Here is an 18884-nt window from a genome sequence, read left to right as displayed (position 1 = left end):
CTAGTTTTCCCCATGGCAGGGTCAGAGGCATCCCTGCCCCGTCCCCTCCCCATGCAGAGAGAGGGCTGGAGCGAGAGGGTGGCCTCGTGGGAGTCTTCGGGGTGTTTGCGGTTGGCTTCTCCCCCTTGCCGGAGCCCAGCTGTGGGCAGAGCCCTGTCTATGGGCACAGCGCCTCGTGGGGGGACAGACCTGGGGGTCACTCTGCCTCAGCTCTGGGCAGCTTGGATGCTAGGGATTAAACAGAAGGGGACAGTGAGTGTGTGGTGAGGGACTGGTGATGGGCAGGTAGGCAGGCACTAATTTTAAGAGAGTCGCAGTCCCAGAGCTCTGCAGGGAAACTCCTCGCAGATCCCATATCCCAACCTGACCTACGCTCACCTACCCAGGTCCCGAAACTGTCCCGTGCTCATGGGCTGTGAATCACAGCAGCAACTGTTTTGTCTGAGCCTCAGCTCTTGCCCTCCTTGCCTTTTTATAGCAGATCAAATACCCTGTTACCAAACCGTGCCTTTCTAACCCAGTAGTTACTTTTATCCCCCCTCAATGAGTCTCCTAGAGGGTCTTTCATCACTCTCCGATAAGAAGGTTGGTGAACGGGAGCGAGGGGCACAGGGGTCTGAAGCGGATGTTTCTTGTGAAGTGAGTCACAAGAGGGGCTGGATTTCAGCCAGGTGAGCCTGCAGGATGAAGTGCACGTACGACAGCCCCTCTCACTTAGGCCAAGGTGAGTTAAGTTTCTGAGAAACAGCTGCCGGAGCACAGACACAATGCAAACCCCTTCCACCACGGACCTTGCTTCCTTTGTTTTTCTCTGGTACTGTGGAAAGAGCTAAATATTCACCCTTCCTTCACGATTGCTATTAGTGGCACAGACCTTGTGCTTCACTCGCATGTTATCGCCTTTCCATCAGGGCACGGGAAAGTTCAGGCTCGTGCTGGGAAACACACGCTCGGATGAGGATGACGCCGTTGGGATGTGGCAGTGCATCAACAGCCCCAGGGGTGCTTGGGGACCAGGGCTATTCACTGGAACTACTGACATGCCGAGAAAAGGTGTGTCTAATACACTGCCCAGCTCCTCTGCCTATACACGCCTGCGTGAAGCTGGTATGCAGGGACGGCACTGTGTGTTCTCGGTGGCTGCTTTCAGGAAACCCGAGTGGTCACGCATGTTTTCACCGATAAGGATCTTACCACACCCATGCAGAGAGTGCTGCCCAGGTGTTAAAGAGGAGCAGGGCTGTGACTCCTCGCTCTCGATCTGAGGCACTTAGTCAGTGCCTCCGTTTCCCCAGCTCTACAATGGGGTTAGTAATACATTGTTGAGATTATGTGCTTCTCAGGTGTGGGATTTCATAGGCAGCTATAAAACAGAATTTATTGTTCTGAAGAGAAGTTGCATGGTACTTTGAGAGCCCAAAAAGACTGTATTGAAATGCTTATTTTATTATTTATTGCACTGGAGTGATTGAAAAAACTGTTTTAAAGGAGTGTATGAAAGCATCATACCTGTGTGTATAGTATCCATAAACACACACACACACACACACACAGAGTTTTTACTTCCTGATCCTTTAAGCTCATATCTACTAGAAAATGCCTGTGCTTTCCTATTTTCTTTTAACGCTATATATTGCCCGCTTGAAAAGTCACAGGCTGCTCAGAAGTCTTACTGTTTTCCTTGGGGTCACCAAGCTAACTCCAGGCTAAATCCCAGGGTTTTGTGACCATATGAGCACGGCTGAGGTGGTACATTACAGCCGACACACTGCTCCGTAATTCACGTGTGTACGCATTTCGCGTCCAAGAAGCACTGCTCTGGAGATGAAGACACTTAGAGGCCATGGATGGTGGTGTATGAAGCAGGAAAAAGGAGGGGGTACAACCAGGAGCGAGGAGTGGGAAGGGTTGGGCAGACAAGCCCATGGAGTCTTCCACAGCAGCAGAAGAGCTCTTAGGGAACCCCCTCCTGAAGCTTTCCATCACCTCTGGCTCCTGAGCCGTGCCCGTCGGACAAGCCCCTGGCCCTGAACGCAAACAGTCGCACCACTGACTGCTTGCTTGCTTGCAGTTAGGTCCGTATTTCATACATTAATGCGCAGCATCACAGCTTCCCTCTTGCTTAAGGCTCTCTGCTACACTAAATATTAGACACTGTGGAAGTAAAGGGAGGACACAACCCTTCCCTGCTCACTGTACTGCGACCTCAATTGGGGTGTTGCTGCAAGAATGGTTTCGTAGGTAGATGGATGAAAACCAGCTACGATCCTCCCAAGACTGGCAGTAGTTTCTATCGCTTTCTAAAGTAATGGCTTGGCTTTAATGGAGAGCACAGAGCACCTTGTGTTAATAAGTAATAAAAGCAATCGACCCGTAGTGCATTTGTCTCTTCGCTGGGAGTGTGTGTAGACAAGGTGATAAGGCTGTTACATTAGTGAAGTTATGCTGCATTGATACCACACAGTTTAAGAGCCCTACAAGGCCAAGCTCTGATAATTAAGTATTAAGATACCCTAATGCTTTTGTTAGTGTCAAAATACTGTAAATGTTAAGTTAGCCAAGAGAATAAGATACAGTCAGAATATATAGTACAGCCTACAAATCCATTTGAAAGCTACACTGAGTCACGTCAGCCAGGTTTTAGGCTATACAAAGACATCTTGGGAGGTTATATTGGGAGAGCTGTTTTCCGAAGCTGAGGGGACATCTGTCGTGCTAAGCTAGGAAAGCAGAGTATGATGAGAAACTGCTACAGACTGCTTCATGAAATTGCTGACTTGTTTTAAACAGAGAGTATTAAATATGTACCTTGCCAGTTTCTACTGAATAAGAATATTGTATTCTTTCCAGTAACGCCAGCAGGTTCCATGGAACTGTTTGGAGGCATGGACCTAAAGAAGGACCAGATATTTAATTGGCCTGACAGGTGAAAAACACAAACCATTGTGCTGCATGCTGTGGGGCAGTCTTACACCAGGGAAAACTGGAGGATCCTGACCTGCTCTGCTGCTGAGGCCAGGATGCTCCTGAGCCCTGAGCTAGGTGCAAATGGCTGGTGTGAAGCCACTTCCCGTCCTCCAGTGACTCATGGCCAGGGAAGCGCTGGCATCCTGCTCTAGGAAGGGTCACCAGCTTGCCCTGCCCTGCAGGGAGGGTGAACACAGGGAAGGGAATGGAGCTGGGACAGCAACAAGAATTGCTGGGCATGCAAAAAATAAACAAGACCGTGCCAGGACTGCCACGACAGTTATGGAGAGATGAAGCCAGGCACAGGCAGTACTGGCACCTGGACATGCTGCCTTCATCCATTAGTGGAGTTTGCTCCTTGGGCTGACATGTGTGGACATCTAATGTGCTAATCTGGAAGAACAGAGTATGATGTACCCATTACAGAACCTTAGAAACAACACTCTGGCTATTACTGTAGGCCTGCTGTTACTCTGGGAGCTCTTCACTTTCCACCTTGATCATACTTGTATTTGGCACACTTTCACCATGTACCAAATGAGGAAAAATGGCCACATTCTCCCCAGCTGGGCTTATCCTCTCTGAAAGAGGCTTGTATTTGGATGCAGGACAGAATGAGAAGGCAGGGAGATCCATACGGCTATAGTATGTTTCCTGGCTAATCCTCTGCTACTGTAAAACTCTGCTCTTGCTGCCTCTAATGACTTATTTCTGTTTGTGGAAGGCGCTCTCAGATTTTCCAGGCCTTTTCTGAGCTCACCACACCACTTTTTCTGAATTATTTCTAATAACAATTGGCTAGGATACCTTGTTTTGAAAACTGGTACAGCCACAGATTAATTAACACAGTGCAAGACAAGCATGGGAAGATGATGCATATTATCAGTACCTGTCCCATATCAATGCAATCTATATCTATGTGGCTAATGAAAGTCATTACCCTTTATGGGACCTGCATGGCCAATGCTCTGTCTCCGTGGGTCAGAACTGTTGGAAACACAACTCTGCCCTTGTGACAGAGAGCCATAAAGTGAAGATCATGGGTGGTTTTGCCTTATATAGGCACTTGGATGCCAGAAAACAGCAGAAAGCATCCTACCCATATAACTGTATCAAGACATGCATCTGGCAGAGAAGGAAGAAGAAAAGTCCTCACTTGTCAGCTTCTACAAATGGAATTAGAAAACAAAGAGCAGAAAAGCTAAAGCAGCAGAGAATCCTGCAGACACTGGCTTTTTGACCTGGGACTTTTGTTCTCTACCTAGTGTCTGCTAAAGCATGTGCTGAGGACATCTGCAATGTGACCTCTGAGGAGCAGAGTGATCTGAGATCAAGGCAAAAGATTGTTAACTCTGACGGTAAAACTGCCTTATGAGGTTATGACAGGAATTATGCGGGTTATATATTGTAAGAATAATAAACTTCTTATTGTTATTGTATTTGGAGGGAAATCTTGGAGAAGGGAAAGCAAGCTTTGAGCAATTCTGTAAAAGTACCGATTGGCTCCATCTGGAGGTGACAGCTGAGATGACAGACACCATCAATTTGGGCAAGCAGATTGTAAACAGAGCTGAAAGCAGAGCGAGAATCTGCTCCTCAGCCCTGTCTTGAAGACTTGGACACTGAAGGCAGATCTCCAGTCTTTTATGGCTTCTCTTTTCAAAAATGAACATCGAGGATGTGAGGGTTTCTGTGCATTTGTGCCTTTGGGATGGGAGGAACGTCTAGTCCTGCTCCTGGAAGGTGCCCTGGAGCCCTTCTGGGTTTCGTGGCACTGAGAGGAGGCACTGAATAAGAAGCCACCTTACAGAGGCCCCATCCTCCTGTCCCCAGCAGCCTGCATCACTTCTGCTTACCCAGGGAGTCCTGCAGGAAAGCAGAAAGGTTGCAATGGCAGTAAGTGGGCAGGCAAAATCCATCCAAACAGAATCTCCCAAACTGGCACTGGCTTGAAAAGTTCAAGATTCCCACATGAGTCCAGGGCATGAGAAGTATCTGGGTTTGGCTTAAATGGAGAGTAGACTCATAGAATCATATAATAGTTTGGGTTGGAAGGGACCTTTAAAGGTCGACTAGTCCAACCCCCTTACAATGAGCAGGGATATCTTCAACTAGATCAGTCCAACCTGACCTTGAATATTTGCAGGGATGGGGCATCTACAGCCTCTCTGGGCAACCGCTCCACTGTTACAGAGCTCCATATCTGAGTTGGGAAGGTTGTTGGTGTTGGCTCTGGAGGCCCATGATTGCTACCTTTTTCCCTTCCCAGTGACATTCCTGCACTGAACTAGGTCATCAGTGCATCAGAGACCAACAGGGTAACCAAAGGGCCTGGGATCTACATCAGTTCATTTTATAAATGTTTAGTGCTAAGGCATGAACCAATGTGCATGAATAAACATGTGTGTGCACGAAAGCTGTTCTGTGTGTCCCTTAGCAGTGCTCAAAACTTCTGCCCTGAAGAACAAGTTTTGATTCTTTTTTTTTTAATCTCTACTTTGCCAAAACCTGCAACAGTACCTGCTTTCCTTGCAAGTCCAGGACTCCGGTTATCTGCATGCCACTTCTGCACAACCCCATTTCTCTTCAACCGGGCATGACAAGAGCTTTAACTGTGCAGGGCGGATTGGCTGCAGCAGCTCCCGTGGGCACTCTCACCCTCCTCCCACCTCCGTTGCAGGTGAACATTGCTCCTGTGGCCATCACTAACAGATGGCATTTGCAGAAGGGAAAAGCTTCTACTGTTTATGGCCACTGGAAGAGGGTAGTGGTGACCTGGGACACTGACGCTCTGCCCCTACCCCATCTTTAAGATCAAGGGCTGGGCACTGTTTTTCTCACTGACCTGGACTTGCTGATCACCTGCTGGCATGAGGTTTTTCCTCCAGTATGTGGGCTGTTTCTTTGCTTTTTTCTCTACTGGGTTTTTGATAGCATCTACCTGGACAGACTGCTGGATGGTGAATGCTGATGATTCCCTGGAGGTAAGATCAGGGTGAGGAGAGCCTGATCTCCAAAGCAACCGCGTCCTGGAGAGAGGTTGGTTCCCGGTATCATTGCTCCACTATCATGTACTTTTTCCCTGTTGTGCTGGATGAAAGTGGATGAAAATGAAATGAATGACTCTGGCAAGAGCAGGGGAAAAGTGGTATTTCTGCAATTCTCTCTGCCAGACTTTATTATCCAGACTCTTCTCTCACTTATTAATTTCAGGAAAGGTCTACAGGCTCTAGGTTTAAATGTGCATGAACTTAAGTACTGCTATCCTGTGTCTCCAGCCTGCATGGATATATTGGAAATATTTCTAATTCTGTAGGTCAGACTTCTTGGTGAAAAAGTCCAGCATGCACACCTGTGCTCTGCCAGTCTTTCTTAACAGCCATTGAGCTATAGGGCTAGCAGAAATTTATGGGGAGTATGGGGACTAGAGTTAGATCCAGCACTCAAAAATATCTTTCTGAACTTGCGCAGACATTAGCACTCTCATGTTAGAGAAAGGTACTGGCAAAAGTAAACTGCAAACAACAAGGTAGGAGAATGCCACACACATGCAAGCTGTGCCCCAGAGGTTCCAGACCCCAAACTGTTGCCATTTCTCCAGCACTCAGTACTGCAAGTTTGTATTTTTCTTCCCAGAGCAGCCAGCACTTTCTGTACATTTATGGGCTGCAGGTCCATAGTGTGGGAATCTGCTCTCTGGTAAACTGGATACTTTATGCAGTGAAGGTGAAACACCTTCCAAAACAGAGAGCTTGGCTGAATATATCAGGAGTAAACTTTCTATCTGCTATCCATGCATGGGAAACCAGAAGAGCTCCTCTGCACTCAGTGATTGCAATGCAAAGTTTAGCTGCGTCATCAAGTGATGAATTATCTGAGAAAAGGCTGACAGTGATTACAATAAAAATACCTTTTTTCTCTATGTCACAAGAAATCCCATCGAACTGACTGCCAGTCCCACCCTGGAAGGTGGTTGTAGATGCTGAGGTGGTCATAGATCCAATGCAGTGAGGTTGCTGATGGTCAGTGTGTCTGTTCAGTGAGCCATTTCTCGGGGAAAACACCCGTGCACCCACTGACTGGGATATCACTCTTTGTTTATCATCTTAATTTAGGAGATATTTTAGATTCATTTTAGGAAGCTGCAAATCACCTGGAGTCAGCTGAAGATATCAGTATACTCAGAAAAGCCAAATAGATCCCAGATTGTGCCATCATTTCCAAGCAAAACAGAAGAGGGAAACCCAACTCCTGAGCGAAGTGGGTCCAGGAAAGATCCAGTCCTTTACCCTGAGGCTGTGTAACCTTGTCTTCTTGGCACAAAGGTACCTGCCCTGGGCTGTCCCAAAGTGCTCCATTAACACCCAGTTTGGTTATTAGCAGCCACTACTCTCACATTCCTGCTCTGAGTGTGAATACTAAATAATGGAGAAAAATGCCCCCAGCCTTAATACCTGACCGACTGATCTCCTTAATGGCCCAAATGACTTACTGCCTCTCTAAATAGGAGAATGCAGGTAAACCATCCACGGCCAGAAAGGCATGGACTCTGCAGTGACTCCTGTTTTCAGCTAGAAAAAGGGTAATTCAGGCAACTTTGTCTTCAGGAGAAAGGAACTCCAATCCTCCAGCGTAGAAAGTCGCCTGGCTCTGACCCTGGCCCTCAGCATGTGGGGAGGAGGACGCCCTCGCTGTGGTCCCACTGGAGAGGAGCAGCCCAGGAGAAAGAGGCCGGGGAGCGTGGGAGCAGCCGCGGGGACCCCAGCCAGCTCCTGGCTTTCGCAGCCCCTTGCCTCCCCTTCAGAAACAACCAAGTTATGGCAACACACACAGTGGTTTAAGCTGGTGCATTCCGTGTGAGCGTCAAGACAAGCCTGGGTCAATTTTTGCAGTAGTTTGTGCTGGAAAAAAACCATAATCTGCTTCCCAACAAGCACTGTATTGTGTACACAGTCCCTCCCTGTTGCAGGCGGATTAAAAATATTACCACTACTGTTAAACGCTGCCTGTTTTACTCTCGTTCTGGGCTTGTAATCATTGTATGTTGGCATCTTTTTACAGTGCGGTAAAACACTGTGACTAACATAGCTCACCTGTTTGTTTTCTGTGCTTTCCCCAGAAGGGGAAGTGCTTATGTCATTTTTTTTGTATTAGAATTATTTTAATATTAATGATACATTAAGCATAGGATATAATTATATATATATTACAGTCATTATGCAGTTTATGTTTCACATGCATACTTGTGTTAGGGAAAGCAGGTCGTGGCAATGTGTTTCATAATCGAAGTGGGAGATGAGGAGTTTGGCCATGATGCTTAGCTTCTCGGGGAGTCCTTGGCTGGGTGTCCAGGGAACCTGGAGCAGATTTGCTACGGGGGGGAAACAGAGGACGGGGAATTAGTGCTACCAACACGGTGCATGGGCCCAGCCATGGGATGGAGAAATCCATGCCCCCACATGATGCCCCAGCCAGCCCTGATCCATCTTCCATTTACAGCAGCGAGTTCCTGTGTGCCCGAGGGTCTGTGCTGTCTGGGCAAGGGCAGCCGCCCAAGGGTGGTTTGGGAGCAGATTAACAACCAGAAGGACAAACGGTGCACAAAGCAGAGGGGAGCAAGGGATGGCCAAGGAGGTTAAGAAGCGGATAACAGAAACCAGAATAGCTCAGCAGCGGCTCAAGACAGCCACAGGTCCCCCCTGCGACGTCTGTCCCCATCCCTCCTGCACCAGGCAATGCGACGTGTATCCCTGGCTGTGCGTGTGCTGCACAGAGATGGGCTGATCCCTGCTTCTGCCCGTGTTCAGCACTAGCAGGAGCAGGTGACAACTGAAACACCCCAAGAAACACAAAACATTTATGAAGTTTTTTCTAATCTGGGAAGGGGGTTGTTTCGTGAGCTAGACCATGATCACAACTGTTGCACCTTAAGACCTCTGTTTTCATTGGAGGCTGACAAAGCCTGGAATCCTGTTAGTCTCTTCATAAATAATGTAGATGAAGAAGCTGCTTGTAAGATTTAAAAAACAATACTAATGCGAGCAAGCGAGGAAGTAACTGAGAGTATTAGCTGAATACAGAATAGTATGAATAAGCCTACGGTGGTTTGGGAGGAACATGAGGTGATATAATACAAGTGGAACACAATGTAATTTAATAACAATATGCTAATTTCAAGCACAGCCTGAACGGTGGTGAGTTGAGATAGAAGAGGAGCTGCAGCTGGATTAAGAGGGCCACAGCAAAAACTTACATCCAATATAAACATGGCAAATTGTTTTACATAACATTGTTCTCTTGAAAAACACAGAAGCAATGAAATCATGTTTTTCCAGCACTGCTTCTCATTTGGGGGGGGATATTTTTCATTAAACCTGCCCTGAAATTCTCAGAAATTGTAAGTAGTTTTCATCTTCATGAAACAAAAATGTGTAGATTGTTTACATTCAAACATAAATAGTATCTTTTTTTGCCAGTCTGAAATAGTGAGTCATTTTTCAGAGAAGGCGTGCAGTTTGGCTCAGACACTGTATTGTGGAGAAAATATTGCAGTGGGCTATGGACTTCAATACATCCTGAATGAGACTTTATTTAAAGTGGCTGAGCTGTGTTATTATCTGCTTTGTGATTTACACAGTGCAAGAAAAATGAATTGCATCATCCAAGCAAGCCCGGTCCCCTTCACCTGCATGAAACCCATTCTCTGGGAGAGTTTCTCCTTCCATTAACTGCAGCGGGTGTCGCTGGCAGCAGCGGGACAGGCTGGAGTCCAAAGCTGCACTAACATTAACTCTGCTCCTTGTATGAGCAATTCCAGGAATGTTTTAGAGGTGCTTGTTGCCATATTTGCATTGGTAATGAAAATACCTCCCATATTAAAGTGATTTATGGAAGGCTGGGCTGGGAATGGTATCTACAGCTTCAGGACAGCGGAGACATTAGCCACGATGCTACTGCAACGTCTGGCCGAGTCTGGATGTCTCAGCGATGAGTGTGGCTCGGGTACGCATAGTCCCAAAGCCGGCAGCGTACTGGGAGCCCCAGGGCCAGGATCCGTGCCGGCTGTCTCTCATTTTCCAGCCAGTGTTTACGGCTGAGTCAGTTTGGGGCAGCCCTCTACACACGTCTGGAGAGGGGCTCACATCCACACCTCCGCTCTGCAGCAAAGCACTCCTCTACCACGCTGGGGCCACCTCCCATTGTGGGCGTCCGGCTCCTGGTGCAACGCCTGCCCCACCAGTAACACTCCCCTCTGAGCTGCTTCTTCTTGGCAGGAGGATGGTGTAAGGGGAGCACGGACAGCCAGGTCTCAGGTCGTCTGGTCCATAGCCCTGCCCAGCTCAGCCTAGACAAGCGTTTGGCAAGGAGTGATCAAACCTGCTCTTAGATCTCTCCTGTCAGCCACCCCCCAGCTCCTCCAGAAATTTCCTTCAGAATTTTTATCTTTACCAATAGGAAGGGTTTTTTTTCCCTAATGTCCAGTCTGAATTTCTTCTGCTCTAATTTAAAATTATTAGTAGGGACAGAGAAAACATTGCCCTTTTTCTCTATCCTGCTGCTTTTTTTCTTCTTCAAGTTAAACAATTCCAGTTTGCCATCGATGTAACTGGACCAGGATTTCTGTTGAAGGGCCTAGCCGACCATCCGATGTGTTGGTGGATATATAAACTTACAGTCTTCTTTCTCTTCTCAACCTGCAGGTGAGTACAAAATGCCGTGGCCTGTGGTGGGAATGTGTGACAAACGTTTTTGACGGGATCCAAACTTGCGATGAGTATGACTCCATCTTCGCCGAACACCCTGGTATGTAAGAGTCAGAGGTGTTCCTACAAGTGGTGGGGACACCTGAGTGCAGACAAAAAGAGCATCTGTTCTCCTCAGTGACAGATAATTTGGTGCACATATCTATTAGAGCCATGTTTCTTTTCTCAGTAGGTATTGCTCCCAGGGGAAGCTGGAGAAAGCTTCAGCCCAGAAAAAAATGTTCCTATGGGATTTGACCCCATTACCCACCCACACTTCCATTCCTTGTGCACTAGAATGATCTGCTTTTGTCCTGCAGTGAAGCTGGTGCTGACCCGAGCCATGATGATCACAGCAGATATCCTGGCAGGATTTGGATTTCTCTTCCTTGTCCTGGGACTGGACTGTGTGAAATTCCTTCCCGATGAGCCGCTCATCAAGCTCCGCATCTGCCTGGTGTCTGGAATTATGTTGCTCATTGCAGGTATTCCCCTGCTGCATCCCCATCCTGCAGGACACCCTTTAGCAAAGGGGGGAAGTTTTAAAGCCTTCTTTTATTTTGAGGAGAGGACTTGGTGATTTTCTAGAGGGATAACATGGGGGAAGGATCTTTATTTTCTTTATTTGTGCAATATAGCTTCCTCTGTTCACTGCCTGCCCCTAACAGCACATAGTTGAGTTTATCTGCTTTCATTTCACGTATTGACCAGGTGACTTGGCTCTGAGTTGGCTGACTTCGATTTACTGCTGTTTCACTGTGAAGAAGTCAGTGTTGTTGATAAGGCAAAGAGACCGAATTGCTGAAGGACTAGAAAGTCCTGGCATCCTGGTTTGGTTCCTGGCTCTGCCACAGATTGTGTGACCTTGGGCAAGTCACTTAGCCCGAAATCTCTGCAGCTGGTCTCTAATAAAAGGATAATAACAAATCTGTCCCTCCTAGGTGATAAATACCCAACTGACTGAGGTGCTTTGCTGTTACAGCCAGTGGGAGAATTTTAAATGCCAAAACCAGGTAGACAGCCAACTAGGTACCAAGTAATTTCATTTGACTTTATGCCAATATCGAATATCTACCTCTGCTTCAGTGTAAGCAGATTTAACACATAACTCAGCCCAGCCACTGGGAGCACATGTAAAATACTTTGAGAGGTTCTTTTACACATCCTCCATTCACCTCCCAAAGTTTGAAAAACAAAGTTCTGAAAGTCAGAACAGATTAGAAAATTAAATTCTTGAAGCAACTTTACAAGTTGATAAACAAGCTGAGAAGGGAGAAGCTTTCCGCCTTTTACTGCAGAAACCTGAATGCTGCCAACCAGTGCTGACGGTGTCCGTGAGGGCCAAGCTGCGAGGTACAGCCTCTGCCTGACAGCGCTCCAGCTGATATCAGTAGGAACCAGGGTGAATCTGCCAAAGTTACTGGGCTGAGACAAAACAGGGGTCAAAACCTGTCCATCCTAAAGGCTGACCCAGCAGACAAAAGGCTATAACTCCAGATTTTATATCGGTGATCCCCTCATGGTCCATCTGGGAGCTCTGTGTGGCACCTCCCTCCTGTCCTGCAGGTCTCCCAGGCATTACCGGCTCGGTGTGGTACGCCGTTGATGTCTACGTGGAGCGGTCCTCTCTGGTCTTCCACAACGTGTTTCTCGGCATCCAGTACAAGTTTGGCTGGTCGTGCTGGCTTGGCATGGCGGGGTCACTCGGCTGTTTCTTATCTGGGGCCCTGCTCACCTGCTGCATGTATCTCTTCAGAGGTGAGGAACCGTGGCAGGGCTGAAACACTGGTCAGAGATAGAGCCATCGCTCAGGGCCTGCTACAGGCACACAGGGTGGGGAAAGTCCTTCAGGGACATTCTTCAGGATGGTTGCTCATCCCCAGTAGCAATATCTTCAGCGGTAAAATGGGGATAGTGTTATTTCAGCAGCTCTAGAAAGTACATCAAGGTGTTCAGGTGGGAGCTGAAGTGTAAGTATGACATAAAATGCGTTATCATGTCATATCTTGGAGTGCTGCTTTCTCTGCATTTCGAGGCTTTGCAGCTGCATGTCACCAAGCATTCATTAGCAGATCCTATTTCTCTTCCTGTGCCTCACAGAGACCAGCTCTGGAAGATTCCACTCTGCTTACTCCTTGAGGAAAGGCTATTCCTCAGCTGGGACAATCGTAACAAACGTGCATTTGCCATCCTCTCAGACAGCTACTGCCAAAATGTATGCAGTGGACACAAGAGTGTGAGGAGGAGGTGAGTGCTCCAGAAAGAGCGCTACTTCTATTTGTATTTGTGGATTGCACAGAGACCCAAGTTCCTGTGGTTGTGATACAGATGCAAAGTTAAATTTCAAGGATGTTTGCACTATGAGAGCTTAACCCCCCCCCCCCCCCCCCCAAGAAAGTAATCTCCGAGAAGATCTTGCTTTAGGGATTCCTGTTATCTTGAGTACTGAGGCCGCTTGCAGAAGCACTGACTGAAATAACCAACACAAACTCTTTCAGCATTTGACTCAACACTATCGGCACAAGTGAGTTAAATCAGCCACTCCTGGATCAGACCCCAGTGTTCAACATGAAGACCCCCAAACTGTAAGATGCCCTGTCTGGCAATGTGTTGACAGAACATACAAAGCATAAAATACAGGAGAAGAGAGTGACTGATCTTCTGGCCAGCACCTGGACCCTGTGCACCCAGCATGGGGGTCTGCTCCTCTTAAAGGCAGCTGGAGAGTTCAGCAGAAGATAAAGAGCTGTGTTAAATGCCTAGCCCTCTTTTTGGCCCATGAACCTCTGCACTGAGGAAACACTGCAAATTCAGGTGCATTCTTCCCTGCAAAATACAGTCTTTCTCAGTAAGTGTTAAAATGTACATTACAGATGCTCTAGACTCACTGAGATCTGGAAACTGCGAGCTTCTTTCTGCTTAGTAAAAATTTTGCCTGGTCAAAGACAAAGTGAGTGAAAAACCAAGATCTGACCCTGTGCATGAAAATACATCTATACCAGCTAGAAACTAGGATAAATGATACTAAAATCTATTGTTCCTTTCTATCAAAAGATATTTAAATCCAATTCAGGACTGCTATACCCTGCTGCAATCCAAGCTGCCATAGGCTGGGTGAAGCTAGAGCACCAGCCATGTCTTCACTAGGGTGGGTGAAAAAAAACCCCAGTGTGGTTTAACATGTACCCTAAGAATGGATGCGAAACTTCTTCCATACCATTCAAGGAAAGAAAAGCTGAGATGTAGTTTTCTTAGAGTTCGTAGGAACTGCACAAATCCAGTCCTTTCTGCCATGGGCACCACATCGTACCATCATGGGCACAAGAGAGTGAGAAAATGTTCTCAGCACAGAGATATACCTGCTCAGGAGGAGCAGAGAAACGACAGCGGAGTCTCAGGAGGGTGTGCACACCCATAGGTACTGAGGCCCCACCAGAGGTAGGCTTCCTCCAGTGACCGCTTGGTGGGGGAACTGGATGGAGAAACTCCCTTCCTACCCCCAGGCAGTATGAAGTGAAACCTTTTGTTATGAGGGCCAGAGGGAGACGGGATGGCTGTGGATGGAGTGGACTGCGTCCCCAGAGGGTACCTCTGACAGCCCCTGGAATGGAGGATGAGGAGCCGAGTCCTCTCATGGATTGTCCTCGAAGCAGCATCTTGGTCTGCAGCACAGAACTGACCAGCAGTGGTAAAAACATAACCCAGTCCTGACGTGGCTCCTAATCAAGTAACACTCAGGCCCTGGGACAGACGGGACAACAGCAGGTCCATATGGCTTTGCTACAGGCTCAAGCACCTCCACAAGGCTCAATCCATAACACAACCATCTCAGCAAGATCCCTCGCAGCAGCACTGCTGCCCAGGCAAGGGAGGCTTTGTGCCTGCAGAGTTCGTGCTGCTTTGCTTGGCAGACATTTATATTAGCCAAACTGAAAGCAACTTATTGCCAACAGATGAGCTGTATTGAACAGATGTAAACACAGTAGGGGAAGTGATGGAGGCATTTTTACAAAGTCCTGGGACATGAGGAATACAAGAGTTAATAAGCGACGTGATGAATTCACGGCTTACACCAAGAATGCATAAAAAGATCTGGAGGTGATAGGAATTTCTGCCTGTTATTGCAGGAAGCTGCATCAGAGCTTTTTTAATTATTTTTTTTTAACTTTTTCACAGTCACGTCAGAAACATGTATTTGCTGTGGGGTTTTTGAGGCAGAAGACCTGGAGCTGGTATGCCATGCTGGGGGAAGGAAGCTAGGGGGATATTTGTGGGTCTGGTTTCTGGGCTGCGCCTCTGCTCCCCTGCTCCTTCAGGGATACGCCTGGAAGGAGAGGGAGGGCAAACCCGCTGCAGAGGCAGATCTGTGCGTCCCTGCTCCTCCCCAGGGAGGCCAACGCTGCCTCAGCCTCCCCACGGGAGGAGAGATGCCCTAACGCCGCGGGCTGCCCTAGCCTGACTCACCCAGTGCAGATGTTTCTCGGGAGGAGGTACTGAGCAAAGACATCATACTTGGACCAAGATCCTGAATCAAATCGTTCCCAGCCAATGCAGCCAGCACGTTAGCCCTCACTGCTAACACTCAGGGGCAACCACCAGCCTCTTGCTGCTGTTTTCTGTAGCTTTTTCTGAGGCATGAGGATTATGTCTTGCTGGAAGATTTATTTCTTGTTTAGCAGAGGAGGAATAGTCTGGGATTGCCTGCTAGCCAGGTGTGATTGCAGATCTCAGACTGCTGATTTCTCCTGTTCTTTTTCTCCTGTAAACTGTAGTTGTGGATACTTCTGGGCCTTTGTCCTAATGGAGTTCATCTTGTTTTAAGGTGCTGGCAGGTGTTTTGTGACTCGCAACACGTGGGTCACACCAAGCAGCAACTCACCAGACACTTTGGGATTACACATGTATGCCTTGGTCAGGGGTGAATATAGAAGACTGGGCTCATTAGTCCCTGCAGCCCTGCGCTCCTCCTGGGAGTACACAAATAAGGCACATGCATACCCCAAATACTACCTTAACTCAGGGTGCACCATCCTTAAATATACATGTATACAAAGAATGTTGCATAAACATTTGTGAGCCTTTCTCTTCTTCAGTATCTATGTAGAATAAGGGTTAATTCTTTAACCATGCTTCTGTTCTAGTCACACGCTATGATACGTTCTGAGGATCTATCTCCTGTGCAAGAGGACTAGGAAAAGGTCACAGCAATGCTTAGGTTTGCTGGGTTAATGTTGTGTAACAGTCAGTCCAATGCTGCATTGCTTCATTATTCAAATCCTGCTGACAGTCTATCTGATGTTTTGATCACTTGTTAATATTTAATTGTTAATTCACTGTTTGATTTAATTCTGACTCTGATTTCATGACTGCAATATTCACTCCTCATTAGCTCATTACCATGCCACAATGCAGATCTATTTTAGTTTGGTTGTTTATTCATTAGTAAGAAATCTCCCAGAAAGCACACAGGACTTTTTTTTCTTTCAAAATTGCAACCAGTCCCTAAGGCTAAAGACGTTGCAGATGAGCTCAGATCTTAGGGTATTTCCTTAGTACCTACCTACATCCCATTCAGCAGCAGCCTGCTAGCAATGACAATAGACTGACTTTGCCTTCCTGATGGCCATTGATGATTTACCAGGGCTCTCTGCTCAATTGCAATTTCCAGCTGAGCCCCAACACATAATCCTTCAGTGCCAACACCCTTTTAGGTTTCTCCAGATTTTCACTAACTTCCAAGAAGTATTTTTGTATGTTTGGGCATCTCAGTCCTGTTGCTTCATTTCCCAGGGTATAGGCAGAGTCAGGGACTTAGCTGAAAGCTGAGATTCTTGGGTTTCCTCCCTGCTGTACCCACCTTGTGGTGTCTCCTTGAACCTGGGGCTCCCCATTGCCCTCTCCACTGGCAGCATACAGCTCAGTGTAGTCTGCCAGGCCTCTGGCTGGTTGCAGATTATGGAAAATTGCAAAATCTTGTAGGTAAGCTCTTTGCTAAGTTGATTTCATGCCTTACAGATAGGTATTGATTTCCCATTTTGATATACACAAGTGAGAGAGAGAATAAAACAATGACATCTGCAATGGCTGTCCTTTTCTGCATGCAGTATTTTGTCCTCTCACTACCTCGATCAGCGGTGTTCATAAGGACTCTTAATAACTCCGGCTGTAATTAGGACCCACTCTTACAGTGACCTTGTCAAGTAGACTATCTCCTACTGCAGCTACATGAATATTTCCCACAATATGTATTTCCTGCCTTTTCACACACATTGTAATGTGATTTTGGTGTGAATTCAGTAGATCTGAACAACTATTTTTAGCAGATAAGAATGTTACTTCAGAATTCTGTTTTCCTTACATATTGTAACATTAGTGAGATATAATAAATGCAGTTGCCTTTGAGTGTCGTGTTTCTCTAACCCACATCCAAGTTTCGCCCAGAAAGGTGCTTTGCCAGGTGACCTGCTGTGACTCCTGTGAAGGAAATCACTGCTCTCCTGCAAGGACACACGAAAGGCAGCAGCACAAACAGGACTAGCCCTTGGGAAAGTGGGATGTGATTTCAGAAGCTGCCCAGACTTTTGCTGATAGCTACAGACCTCAGACCCCAGTGCATGCCTACAGCAACAGCCCTTTGACAGCTGTAGACGTTAGCCCCAATTTAGACATATCTACTTATAGTCATTTAAAAAACTTTCCAAGAGAGAAAAGTAAAATTCCACCAAGAAAGCAAGGCTTTCTCTCTCAGCTGGAGCTGGACTCCCACAGTTTGCTCTTCTGCATCTGGTAAATATTGTGACAAGCGATTAATGACCTAAATACTCTGTCCAAGCACTGTTACAGGAAGCAGAGAACAATTTTCTCCCGGTAGCTCTTGGGTCCCTGCTGTAAGATGCCTTTGAGGGAGAAAGGAAAGAGCCAGACTTGTGCCATCTAGTGACCCGAAGAGAGCGAGCATCTGTCCCCGGCCCCATCCTCTTCCTCCTTACACAAAAGCCTTTAGCCCATAATCCAGTCTTCAGATGACAATAATAATAAAAAAAAAAAATAAAAAAAATTAATGAGCATTTATATTATTTTCACATCTTTCATGTGCAACCCTCCTGGCAGCCCTCGCTGACTCCTTGTTATGAGTCAGCTGCCTTTGGTTTTGCTCTGTTTTGCCTGAGAGCCAGTTTATGACTTTATTATTCAGCTCTTGACAGGTGGAGGTGAAAGTCTAGCCATGTGCCTCTCCACCTTCCCATCGTCTTTTGCTTCCATATGGTCACCAAGCAATTAGCTCCTCTGCCCTGCTCCCATTTCCCCCTCTCAGGGCTTACTGACAGCAAGTTCCCCCACAAATACATCTGCCTTGAAGTGTTTTCTGGGTTTTTCTAGAGAAGTTTGCCATTTCTTCTCAAAGTCAGCAGGAAGTATAAGCCAGAGGATGAGTGGCAGCCAGAGGGTCACAGCAGAAAAAGTGCTTTTCCAAAGTGGACCCTCTTCCTAAGGTGATGAATTATAGAGAAATGGCTCATTTTCCTTATAACTCTGGAAACGTCAGCCAAACTGCATTAACTGCCCTCATTAAGTGCTGAGTGCTTACAAAAGCATAAGATAGTAAGCAAAATCTCTGCTTTTGTAAGAATGGAACACGGGTCTGGAGAAACGTTGCCTATTCTGCTGGAGCATCTGGGAGTAAGGGGGCAGGCTGGGAGAAGCAGCTTTCGTAGGCAACGGTAGGTCAGTGGTGCCATTCCAAATACATTTGCAGAAGGAAGGAACCCATCCCTTTCTCCATTTTAATGATCAGGAAGCCAAGGACCAGGGCAGAGCCCACGGAGCCCCACTGAGCCCCCTCTCAGGGTACTCCCCTTCCCCATCCCAAGCCAGCAGCTAAGTCAGTTTATACCCCCTCTCAGGCAACCCTACACGAACTCTTTTTGCAGATGGGTCGTGATCTTCTGCAGTTTTTGGAAGTGCCTAAGGCTCCTGCCACGTTGCACAACTACCACAGCGCACAGATTCTCCCGCGCTGGTGACTCCAGCTGGAGCCTAATTTTGTGACGGCCAGTAGCTTGCTTTACTATAAGCCACTCAACGCAATTTTGATGGAATAATTTGGAATTCCTTTTGTGAATAATTAAAGCACCCCGAACATGAAACTGAACGCGCTTGAATGCACACTAGTCG

General features: G+C 47.1%; 1 protein-coding gene across 1 annotated transcript; it reads left to right on the top strand.

Annotated features, from left to right (window-relative positions):
- The first annotated feature begins 5831 nt into the window (after positions 1 to 5831).
- CLDN16 (claudin 16) lies at positions 5832 to 12982 on the top strand. The gene is made up of 5 exons (XM_049802844.1): positions 5832 to 5951; positions 10668 to 10770; positions 11030 to 11194; positions 12276 to 12467; positions 12810 to 12982. Exons 1-5 carry the CDS (start codon positions 5838 to 5840, stop codon positions 12947 to 12949), a joined length of 714 nt encoding a protein of 237 aa, XP_049658801.1. The 5' UTR covers positions 5832 to 5837; the 3' UTR covers positions 12950 to 12982.
- The last annotated feature ends 5902 nt before the right edge of the window (positions 12983 to 18884 follow it).

The sequence above is a fragment of the Accipiter gentilis genome, chromosome 6 (assembly GCF_929443795.1).
Source record: "Accipiter gentilis chromosome 6, bAccGen1.1, whole genome shotgun sequence".
Classification (NCBI taxonomy): domain Eukaryota; kingdom Metazoa; phylum Chordata; class Aves; order Accipitriformes; family Accipitridae; genus Astur; species Astur gentilis.
Note: the sequence above shows the minus strand (reverse complement) of the source record. Positions and strands in the feature narration are given on the sequence as shown.

Bases quoted from the DNA above. Each gene is read 5' to 3' on its own strand.
- CLDN16 (XM_049802844.1), top strand. From the start codon at position 5,838: ATGAGGTTTTTCCTCCAGTATGTGGGCTGTTTCTTTGCTTTTTTCTCT. The intron at 10,771-11,029 runs GTATGTAAGAGT...TTTGTCCTGCAG, and splicing joins CATCTTCGCCGAACACCCTG to TGAAGCTGGTGCTGACCCGA. The intron at 12,468-12,809 runs GTGAGGAACCGT...TGTGCCTCACAG, and splicing joins CTGCATGTATCTCTTCAGAG to AGACCAGCTCTGGAAGATTC.